The sequence below is a fragment of the Mercenaria mercenaria genome, chromosome 9 (assembly GCF_021730395.1).
Source record: "Mercenaria mercenaria strain notata chromosome 9, MADL_Memer_1, whole genome shotgun sequence".
In the NCBI taxonomy this organism is placed as follows: domain Eukaryota; kingdom Metazoa; phylum Mollusca; class Bivalvia; order Venerida; family Veneridae; genus Mercenaria; species Mercenaria mercenaria.
The window spans coordinates 78,295,503-78,307,722 of NC_069369.1; the positions used below are offsets into that span (position 1 = coordinate 78,295,503).

Below are 12,220 nucleotides of genomic sequence, written 5' to 3' on the forward strand. Positions count from 1 at the left end.
CCAGGTTTTCAATTGCATCACGCCAACAGGGTCTTTAAAAATGGTCATATTCTCTAAACATATATATTTTTTTTATTATAACTATGGCCTTATTGTTCTATTTTTAGTTACAAATTAGCATTAAAAATGACCTTTTTGTCACAAAAAAAAAAACGAAAACAGAAAAATAAATTTTGATCTCGCAGAGATTTGTACCGATGCCCTTCAAATATGATCCCAATTTTCTGTTTTAGCGACGATGAACGTGGCCATGAGCCAAGTGCCCTCAAATACATTCTAAACCTTTTGTGTTAGGTGAAAGCTATCTAAACACAAAGTATACAGACAAAAAGTGTACCCCAACCAAAAATATTGAGCGGAAGCCATTTTTCTATTTTAGTAACAGTCACCCAAAATATCATTTAAACCATATGTTTCAGATAAGTTTGATGTGGCAGTAAGTAAATCCAAACTAAAATTATAAAGCGGAAACCTCCATTTTATGATCACATAAAGAAAAAATAATTTTTAGAAAAAAGTCTATTTTAGTAACTGGGACCTTGATCATAACTTTTGTTATCACAAAAAGAAAAGATTTATGATTTCAGTAGGATTTGAACCGACGCCCTTCCGTACCATTGACTAAAAAGTAGCTTTTGGTCCAACGCTCTAGATAACAGCCCCACCGAGAACCTTTTTAGTGCAAAGATTAAATAAGTTATCCTGACCTTGATATTGACTCCAATGGCCCAATCTACAATCCAAACCTTGATTTTTTTTTTATAAACTACCAATTGGCTGAGTTTAATTTCAATCAATGCAAACTAAATTTATTGTGCGGAAACCAATTTTCTATATTTTTTTTTGTGCAAAATCGACTTGACATTAACCCAAATGACCCCAATACAATCCAAACTTTTGTATCCTTACAATCTATCTGCAGACCAAGTTTAGTATCTATAGCTTGTTCCAATCTAAAGTTATTATGCGGAAAACAAATTGTTGCCTGCCCGCCCGCCCGACTACATACCCCAATCTTAAAATTGGTTGTCTACGAAAACCTGTGTAATAACCATATTGTAACGATAGGTGGGCTTTATTTTATTTGTCAAACAAACCTGCAAGTGACGATTCAAGAAGAGAAGCCGTAGTATTGCCAGAAAAGACAGGAGCGTTATCATTGTCGTCTTCTATCCTAATAGTTGTTGTTAAGGTGGTTGTATAATCCCCATCAGTAACTCTGAAAATAAATGTGTTACATCCATGTAGGTCATGCGTACTTTTTTTTCTAAAAAGGCTGAATATTGATTGTTAGTGAAATAGACTACTTTGACTGTTTTTAGAATTATTATCTGTAGAGACTGCTATTTTACTGACAAACAGCCTTTTGTAGGTAAGCTGACTTTTCAATCTAATCTTTCGGAAATAAAGATCTACATTTTATACTGTTTCATACCAGCATTAACGTGGCTCGCTACTTTCCTCATCTCAGATTGTGATGACTTTCGGCATAGCAGAACGATAATATACCCTCTTTCAAATGGTGCATTTTTTAGATAAATGTCTGATAGAGTTTTGATGTCGAAGCGCCCTCTAGCGTCAACAGTTGCGTCTTTTTAGCGTTGAACGCTTGAATGATTTTGACAATTTTATCCGATTTCGCGGTAAAACGTTCGTTTCACTCTACAGACATTCTGTTTTATCACTGAATCTATTTTTAATGAATTTTAATAAATTCAAACGATTATTCGTTGCAACCGACCACAAAAACCTATTCTAACGTCAGAAAATTTTGTCTCGTCCATAAGATAAAATAGCGAAAAAAGCATGTTTTCAAACGGTGAATTTTTATCATATTTCCACATTTTGTGCAACATTTATAAACAAAATGATGAATGGGAAAAAAATGGGGGTCGTCGCGTAAGAGATTTCGCTATAAATTTTCGAATAAAAAATACCGTTGCAATTTAAGGAGAATCAAACGTCAAAACTGGAGCAGATGCGTTTGGTTTACGTTGTTTATGCTGAATCATTTACAGATATCCATGTATTGTTAATGTAAACAATCAGCTTTAGTAAACATAAATAATATTCACTAACTAATTGTATTTTATTACAATTGTTTTCACAAAAAAAAAAAGAAGATAATCAGAACTGAGAACAGAACAGAGCATTTTATTTAGGATAAAAACTTTACATTTTCTCATCTCATCCATTAACACAATCATTCACACAAATACTAGGTAAGAATGTATAGTTAATGATAATAGAGGATGATGGTATATATACAAACTGCATCCAGATTTTTATATGGAAATTCTCACTTACTACATCTGTATATTTCTTAAACAATGTTCACGCATTTAACGCTTTTTCAACATATGTACACAGATTGTAAAAAGTTATTCTCTAGTCTAGGTCTTCTTAAATAAAATTGCGGTAAAGGAGTCTTTCCTATATCTTTATACTAACAATCATATAATACAATATCCTATTGACTGTCCCGGGCCTCTTCAAAATACTTGACAAAATACTTAAGTACATTTTTTGCTGTTTTCTTGGGATCAGATACTAACTCTCGAAATAAAACTTTTAGGCCTACACAACCCGACACGCCATGAATAGTTTTTAAATGTTCAATAGAAATACCTGCGCCTTTTTTTAAAACTTTTTTTCTTGTCATAATGTTTTAGTTATAATTTGTTCGTAAGATTTCGCATATTTCTTCTCATTTTCAAATATTGACAATTTTGTTTTGATTTCTTTTAATGAATATATATTCATTTTTTCTTCTAAATTTTCAACCGTTTTCAATAGGGTAGTATACATCACTGTCTGCACTGTGTGCATTTTTTTCTGTCAGGATATTCTTTTTGAAATAAAGTTAGTGTATCCCCAAATCCTTCGACAATCTGAAGTTCTACTCCGTAGATTTTACAAGAATTCATAAGCATTTTTAATGAAATAATACTTTATGTGCATCTAAAATTGATTTTCCGAATGATTCTAAAAAACTTGAAAGTTTATTAAAGCTAATATGGTATCCATTGATAATACACATTCGGAGTTATGGAACATATTTTCTAGTGGATTTCAATATTTGTAATATTTGTTATTACTTTTGATATGAAACAATTTGACGAAACATAAGTCTATAATTGTTATGATATAATGCCCTTCTCAAATGAACTCATTTTACTGGCCCATAGTTCATATATATTTATAAGAAAAAGTGATATCTCTAGAGTCATTATCAATTTTGCGGGTCAATTTCTCTTTTTGCGGACCCGCGCGTGCACACCGTTTGACCAGTCAAATGTGATATTTCATATTTGTCTACACATGAAAAGTGTAGTTGTTTGGTTCTTGGTGGCGAATTAATTTTTAGGAGAAAGTATACTGACCTATGTTAACTTTCTAAAACCAAAGACCTTACAGCCGTCGATTTATATGTAAGTTGATACATGTATGCTATTCAAAAGCGTGGGTATTAACAATTCAGATATAAACGCTTTAAAACAAGGTATCCGGAATTCTTAAATTTAAAAAAAATTATAGACAATGCTTATTACATTACCATAATGCCATGTATGCCCGACTTAATCAAATATGGCCCATTGACATATACTTTTAAAAATAAAAAATGACATTCAATAAATGGAGGTAACAATTAAGATAAAATTTAACATTCGTTTTCATTGTGCGATAGAAAAAAATGTTTCGACAATACGTCAGAAATGCATAAGTATATGAGACAAAAAATAGAGAATATAATAGTTTGAAGAATAAACAAAAACCCTAGGTATTTGTACAAAATACGCAATATATATTCATGAAAAATACTGCAATTGTCATTTGCAAAATGCCATAATCCTGGTGTTACTTTTCCGGTACGTAAATACGGAATGACTTAATTATAGAATTTATCATAAATCTTTAGATACAGATTTTCACTGGAAAAACTGAACAACTATATTGAATAGAATCAGCAGACGGTAACATCTATCATACGTTTTTCCTTGATACATACCGAATCCAGTCGTCTCTACTTCGAATAGGATTGTTGAATTTCCATGAAACTGACAATTTTCTGGCTTCGTAAGCAGCGGTTTCGGGATGTCTACTGTCTCAGTTTCACACACTTCCGTTGTGGCAACCACGCCGGTTTTATAAGAAACGCCTTCCAAGTGTTCACGGAACACTTGCTGTATTTTTCTGTCATCTTTTAACACCAGTCTGCGCCGTTTGAAATCACGAGATGCCTGGCGAGAAGCTTTAGCCACTGGTTTTTTTTTGTCAAGATTACCGAATCGGGCGGCGTTAATTTGTGTTCCTCGTTCGCATTTATTGTGAGGAAACATGATACAAATGCAAATCTACCGACAATGTATATTGACTTGATTTGACTTGACTTGTCTTGATTCTTGTAGATGACGACCTTTCTTGACATTACATAATTTATGAATATCATACGAAGACTTACTATGATCGTCATACAAAACAGAGTCGCTAGAATTAAATGATAGACACCTTGTTCGTTAAGTTTTCATTTTCTGTAGGTCAGTGTCTAATCAAACACATTCGAACACACTTCCAAATTGCACCTACTGTCAAACCTGTGTTAAAGACTCCATCCTAACAAAAACAACCATGTGAATACAAACTATCGAGAGATAAAAAAGTGCAATTTTTCTTTAATTTAAAAGAAGCAACACCTGCGAATAACGACTATGGAACTATTATGTCAACAAAGCCCTCTTCAGCTTCTTGCAGAAGTGGTCTTTGTTTACAGGTTTGTCTGTATTTGCAAAATGAAAATGTCGAAACGGAATGTCAGTGGTGTCGGTCGTAAAGCCAGGGATCAGTATTGCCGTTTATACATATTTATATATGAAATAAGGGTATGAGACAACTTCAGTAATCATAATATCTCAATTTATGTGAACATGAACGTACCTTGCATATATACATACCTCCATCATTCTTTAACGAAGCCATAAAAAGATTATAATGATGACGTAACACCGAGTTTTAATCTAATGAATATTTAATTTGAAATAAGTGTAGCGAAAAATCTCACGCGATGACCCCCATATTTTTTTCCTTTAATTATTTTGTTTATAAATCTTGCACAAAATGTGAAAATATGATAAAAATTCACCGTTTGTAAACATGTTTTTTTCTCTTTTCATTTTATCTTACGGACGAGGCAGTTTTCTGACGTTAGAATAAGTTTTTGTGGTCGGTTGCACCGGACAATCGTTTGAATTTATTAAAATTCATTAAAAATAGATTCAGTGATAAAACAGAATGTCTGTAGAGTGAAACGAACGTTTTACCGGCGAAATCGGATGAAAATTGCCAAATTCACGAGCGTTCAACGCTAAAAAGTCGCAACTGTTGACGCTAGATGGCGCTTCGACGTCAAAACTATATCTAATCAGACATATATCTAAAACAAAAGCACCATTTGAAAGGGGATGTATCATAATTCAGTTATGCCGAAAATCATCACAATCTGAGATGGTTCCAAAATTCGTGAGGAAAGTAGCGAGCCACGTTAAGTGTATGTTTTGCAGCAATTCAGCAAACTGGAACAAAAACTCGTTTCTCTCTATAAATAATGACAACTTACTCTAAAATGATGGTGTATTCAGTTACAGCATTATCTGCGTCAAAATCAAAAGCAGTTGTATCAGCACTAGCTTTGACCTTTAATTTATCACCAACTACTTCAAATAAAGCCGTTGTTGTAGGATTCTGAAAATATATAAAAGTTCATCAATTAAAATCAGGACTTTCATTCTTTCTACATGTGAAACCAAACATATGTGGACTGTCTAATTCGAAAGACCTTGCGTGCGTATCTTTGCAAGAGAAAACTATTAAAAAATCCATATCGCCTGACTTTGATACTTTTTCAAGACCAACTAAGATACACTTACAAAAATATTGTCAATTTTTCATTACAATAAAAAGCCACGAAAATAAAAGAAAACGAAAGCACTAAACAAAATTCATAATCGGTATGTTTCAATTCGCAGATATTTATAACAAATAATATCTACTTCATATTTTCCAAGCACAAGTAATTTACACCGTATAGCGTAACGGACGTCCAACGTATATCAAAGTTTTCAATCCGTTCGCGTCCGTTCGCTTCCGTTTCTTTTCCCTTTCTCGTGCGGTGCCTGCGCTCCTTGTCCTGTGATGTTCGTTCCATCCGGTAGAAGGTTTTGAGCATGTTCAAACTGAAACGTACTCCATCGGTAAAAGTTGTCCGTTATATGTAGGGTAGCAATGCACTTGTATGCGTTTGTTTCGTTACTCGTACCTTCCTTATTCTGTTCTTGTCTTGTTCGCATCTTTTCTTGACCGGTGGACCTGATTCACGGCCGGACTACTACCGGACATGCAATGGATATAAAGTCTCAGTCACACTACACCGTACAGCGTTAACGAACGTTTAACTTATTACAAGATTTTCAATCCGTTCGCATGCGTTTCTTTTACGTTTCTCACGCGGCGCCTGTGCTACTTGTCCGGCAATGTCCGTTCCATCCGGAATGCTCAAAATTTAGGACGCATTCCACCGGACAAAGTTGTCCGTTAGATATACGGTAGCAATATGCTGGTATGTATTTTGTTCGTTACTCCTGTGTTCCTTTATTCTGTACTGTCCAGTTTGCATTCGTTCTTGTCAGGTGGACCTGATTCACCGGACAAGCAACGGATGCAATGTATGTTCAACGGACGATAACTTACAAGAACGTTTTGTCAGTTTCTCATACGTTGCGCTTACGTTTTACGCGGTACAAGTCCGTTACAAGTACGGTGATATTCGTTAACTGAACGTTGTTCGTTCTATAATGTGCGTTAAACTTGCGGTCATTGTGCGTTTTATGCTCTCCATACACAGATCGCGAGAGCACCGAGCAGCAGCGGGGGATACCTTTCGTCACCGGATAACTTTCTGACGCAATTTTTCTATATGTTGAGCGTCCGTTAACGCTATACGTATAGTGTGACTGACCCATCACGTATGTTCACAGGACGATGACTGGCAATACATTTGCGGTACAAATCCATTACTTGTTCGGCGATTTCCGTTAAATGAACGTTGATCGTCCTGTATATGTTCGTTGATCTTGCGGTCATTTTGCGTTTTCTGCGCCCCATACACCGATCGCAAGAGCACCGAGCAGCAGCTTGGGATGCCTTTCGTCACTGGATAACTTTCTGCCGTAATTTCTCTATACGTGTGGCGTCCGTTAACGCTATACGGTGTAATGTGACTGACCCATTAGGCGGTTACGATGCTCTTCAGAGTTAGCGCGTAATCAGTTACCCGAGAGCCGGATATTCCCATCCGCACATACACAGAGACAGAATCTTTCTTTTGATTGCCATATCCAAGAAACATTAGTTAAAATAAAGTCAAACGCATGATTTTCTTTATGACAGCGTATTTAAACAAAGCGCGGGAAATCAACTTCCGTAAACCAGAAGGACGTCATGACGTTTCAAAGACAAATAATAATGTTTAGTTCCGGTTCTCTTTTATTATTTGCAGCTAACATGATATACATTTCATAAGATAACGTGTTTTGTTTTTTTATTTGTTTTGTTTTTAAATCGAGAAATAGAGAATGACAAACAAAGAGAAACCATCAAGGTATTTGATTTTGTTTTAATCTCGTTTTAAGTAATAAAATATAAATTACTGCATAAATCTTCTTCATAGATCTAGTCCTTTATACGTCATATAAAGCACGAGAGTAATCAGTTTTCCAGCACCGTATGCAAGAAAATCACAAGACCGTTGTTTAATATCAACGTCTCTATCAAAATAAATAGATATTTTTAAAGTGACTGTGACATTATCAAGGGCATTTTTAAATGTTAAGCAAGCACCTACATGAAATTATCTGGAAATCTCAGCTGATGTACGTCAAATTCTCCTTTAAGAATCAACTTCAGCTGTGGCCATAAAGTATTTTAACAACACTGGCTATTAAAAGAACATTTAGATTGTATCTATATTCATTATTGAATTGGCAATTGACATCTTAAAGTATAACAGGCACTTCAAGCATCTGTTCTTTCTCCAACAAACTGATTGTTTTAAATATATTTAATTCTGTTTTTAAATAATTTATTTTGTAATAGCATGATTAAGCTATGTTTACTTTTATTCATTCCAAATGTTGCATATGAAAAACAATCGTATATAATCCAATAAAGTTCAGAAAAATATTTACACACATTTCGCGTTATAATTCTGGTTTTATCGGTAGCTCACTGTAACGAAATAAATTATAAGTGTGTTTGAATTCCACCTGCATTTATTGTAAAAAATATAAAAGGCAAACGTCGATATACTGGAAGTACAGAGCACCCAAAATACAGCCATGGAGCCATGCATCACAATGTAGGCCAACGAAAAAACATTGTAACGGAAAAATTTAGGAGACGGATTGCTTCAAACATCCATCAATAAGAACATATTAATTAAACGGGTAGATAATACGGTGGGGTGTGGGGAAAGTTAATTTATTTATTTATTTGGGTTTTACGGCGCACCAACATATGGTTATATGGCGTCAAACAGGACTACAAATTTTGGTTTCACATCTCATTTACATCGAAATAAAAACATGAGGTATGGAATCAAAATTTGCATACCTGCTGGAATCACAGAGTTACAGCAAAACCAAGTGTTAAGACCCTATTAGTCGCCTCTTACGATCATGCAAGGGTAAGGCAGTGGTTCCAATTCTTTTCACACATAGATCGTCCCAGAACCACATGGGGCGGGGAAAGTTAAAGTAGACAAAACAGCATGTAAGAGACACGTCAATTACTTTCATATTTCTTACGAAGTAAACTTGTTACATAAAGCTGGTACGTGGGTTCCCACTGAACCAAAGCTTCTAGATCAATTTAAATGGAAGATTAGCAAAATAGAGATATGATTTTTTTAACAAACCTACATTTCTAACAAATTTTAGCTAAAAATAAAATTGTCAAAAGGTTTAAGGTAGTTCTGCTCGTTTAATAAAACCGAATGGCGTAACGTCATTTATCAGGAAAACGCAGAATAAAAAAAGATCATAGGTAAGGATAGATTTACCAGAGAAGAGAGCACCCCAAACACAGCTATAGAGTCATGCATCCCAAAGTAGGCCAACAACAAAAAGAAGCTGTAACGGAAAAATATTGTAGATGGTTTGCCTCAAATCCAACAACAAGTACATTATAACTATATGCAAAATATGGAAAAAACGGTGGGTTGGGGGAGGGAGTGTGGTAAGGGGTAGATAAGAGGGTCAAATGTTAGGGGAAGGTAGAGCAAGGATGAATATTCAACAGGGAAAGCCATGTTCCTTACACGAAGCATTCCTACAGCATGGCAGACAGGCCCATACAAAAGACACACACACACACGCACGCACGAAAACACGCAAATAACATACACAGATAGACAGAAAAGTAAATAAAAAATAACACTACGGGGCATTACCTATGACAAGCATGCAAAATATACACACGCACCCATACATGCACATACGCGCGTACACACACCCATACACACACGTACACACAGACACACACACACACACGAACTTCAAACGCGTTTAGGGCATGCCAACCTCGCACTTACCCTATTTTAAGTTTGACAAGACAATGTAAGCAATATGCTTTCCGCTGAGAAGGGCTTTAACATTAGTAGAACAATACTGAATCATATCAAATAGTACATAATATAACGGTCAATCTAAGGTACAATTAGACCAATGCACTCAACAACTTGTCTGAAGTCAGAACAACAAGAGCCTTACTTTTAAGGGCATGGCTAAGCAAGCTGCAAGACAAAAGTCATCTACCTCCGTCCAATTTTGTAGGATTTAGGAGAAGAGCATCAAGGGGTCTTGCACTTTATTAGTCAACGCACCATCAAATTGGAAAGAGTAGCAATTAATGCAGAGGGGTCAATCACCAACGTGCACTGTGCTTAACGACTTTCGCATTGCATCCTCTTTCGATACATTTTAACACATTTTACAAATATTTTATTAAAAAAAAGCATTGTGTCTAATTTTACGAATTTTATAAACTACATTTCTATAGTATATCGGATGTGTAAGACAAAGTTTAGAAAGTGTTTTAAGGTTAGTATTATATTTCATATTAAATGTTCGGATGACCTGTAGTAAAATTTAGTGAAAGCCTTTTGTAGTATATGATATCGGTAACCCTGTTGAAATAATTGTTTGGTGATATGAAGATTTCTATCATAAAAACTTCCTAACTTCCTAAGTTTCGAAATATAGACACAGTATTACTCAAGGGATATCTCCATCAAGGCGGGGTAAGTTGACAATTTCAAAATTAAAATCGTATCTTTTATCATATTTTTTCGTTTCTAGATTTCTATTCACAATTTTAAAATTTAAGTCTAAACTTGACGCTTCTGAATCTGAGGTATTAGCCTTGTTAAGTTGTAACTCTTCTCGATAAATGTATTTACCATTTTTTTGATAAATATAGGTTGTCCATATTCAAAATACTATCGAATAAACGCTTCCATAATTTCAAATTGTGGACACACTGAGCATGAAATCTCGTTCATAAACGAGTAAATCAGCAATTAGTGAGGCACATTTAGTCCCATCGGGGTACAAATTTCTAGTCTAGAGATTGTATTGCATTATTTGATAAATATGTTATCTAATAGAAATCTGAGAGCTTCACAGACCTGATCACAACTGCAAAGGTAGTTTCTCTTAAATAAACTGTAAAACATGCCGTACTTCCATTACATGCCAGATAATTTACGTTTTCTCTTGCAAAATCTTTTGTCAGTTAAAACTACCAGTTTTTCTTTTATGAGATTATGTGATAAATTACCTTAAAAAGTATAAATAATCATATGTACTTACAGTCAAGCATTTGTAGTGTTTTCTTATTAGCTTATAGGCCCATATGTTTATTTACGACTTTGAGAAGTTTAATTAAAATCTACGTTGTAGAATGAAAACCTATTAGCGAAAATGTTATCAAAATTGAGATTTTCCAATAGACGTCTGTTATGAAAATTTGGTGATGTCAAAATTTTTCAAATCAGTCTAGCAAAACATCGAGCATACCACCCTATCTTTTTTATTTGTCAAATTTTCAAGATGTATTCTGAAGTTGTGAAAACTCAGTATTTAATAAAATTTTACATTGTAGAAAAAAATGACCAAAACGTGCAAACTAACATAACATCATCACTTACACTTGCATCCATGTTGAAACTTAATGATGCTGTATCTGTGTCTGCGTCGCTGGCAATTAATGTCATAACTTCGTCTCCAGCTTGAATCGTTTCACACATATATATGTCGTGAAATTCCGCGTCCGAGTCCGGGTCCGGATCAACAAATTCAGGCGCTGTAGTGGTGAATAAAGAAAACAAGTTTTCATTCGACTGATATGCTGTCTTTAATCTATTTTATCAAAGTAATGCATTGTTATATTTTATCTCACCATGATGTAATTGAGATACCCTTGTGTTAACAATTTCAGTATGTTCATACACCACAGCTGAATACAACCTCATAAAATAATTTCCCGTAATAATACCACTTGATCGACTTAAGTTTTATAAACATTGCTATCAATCTGGTGAAATTATGCCCTTTGGCTGTACTTTTTCAAAACAATTATGTTCTCGGCTAACAGTAAGTTTATCTGACAGTAAGTTTGTTTCTCCGTTACTGCACAGCAAGGCTCAATCAAACTTCTTCACACTCTTCTTGGCAATGGTGCTACAAGCTGAATGACGCTTGTCCCAAAACCCTTACTCTGTGTGTGTGTTTGGGTTTATAGTGTCTTTTTCAACTGTTGTATAGTGATATAAAGGATACTCGGCTGTGTCTACTTGTAGCAGTGAGCAAAATGCCCAATTTTATAGTACTGCCACATTGGTTTATTGCGCCGTATACACGTGTCATGATACCCCCACCCTATCACATTACTTTATATACTGCAACCGGGCTGACTTAGTCCTATCACTATCCTCTTGATGCTGAACGCAAAGCCAGGAAGCTACTGGTACCAATTTTTACGCCTTTGGCATGACGCGGTCAGGGACTAAACCCACGACCTCCCGCACTCGAAGCGGCCGCTCTACCATTAGGCTACCGAGACGATTCAAAGCTGTCAAATAAAGTAATTGTATCCCATACATAGCATT

General features: G+C 35.0%; 1 protein-coding gene across 1 annotated transcript in view; it reads right to left on the reverse strand.

Annotated features, from left to right (window-relative positions):
• LOC123547534 (protocadherin Fat 4-like) overlaps nt 1–12,220 on the reverse strand; it is a 125,864-nt gene that overhangs the window by 71,404 nt on the left and 42,240 nt on the right. The window contains exons 12-14 of the mRNA XM_053550666.1: nt 11,261–11,415; nt 5,615–5,739; nt 1,098–1,219 (exon numbers count right to left, since the gene is read on the reverse strand). Coding sequence (XP_053406641.1) covers nt 1,098–1,219; nt 5,615–5,739; nt 11,261–11,415 — 402 coding nt within the window. The remainder of the gene's footprint in view (nt 1–1,097; nt 1,220–5,614; nt 5,740–11,260; nt 11,416–12,220) is intronic.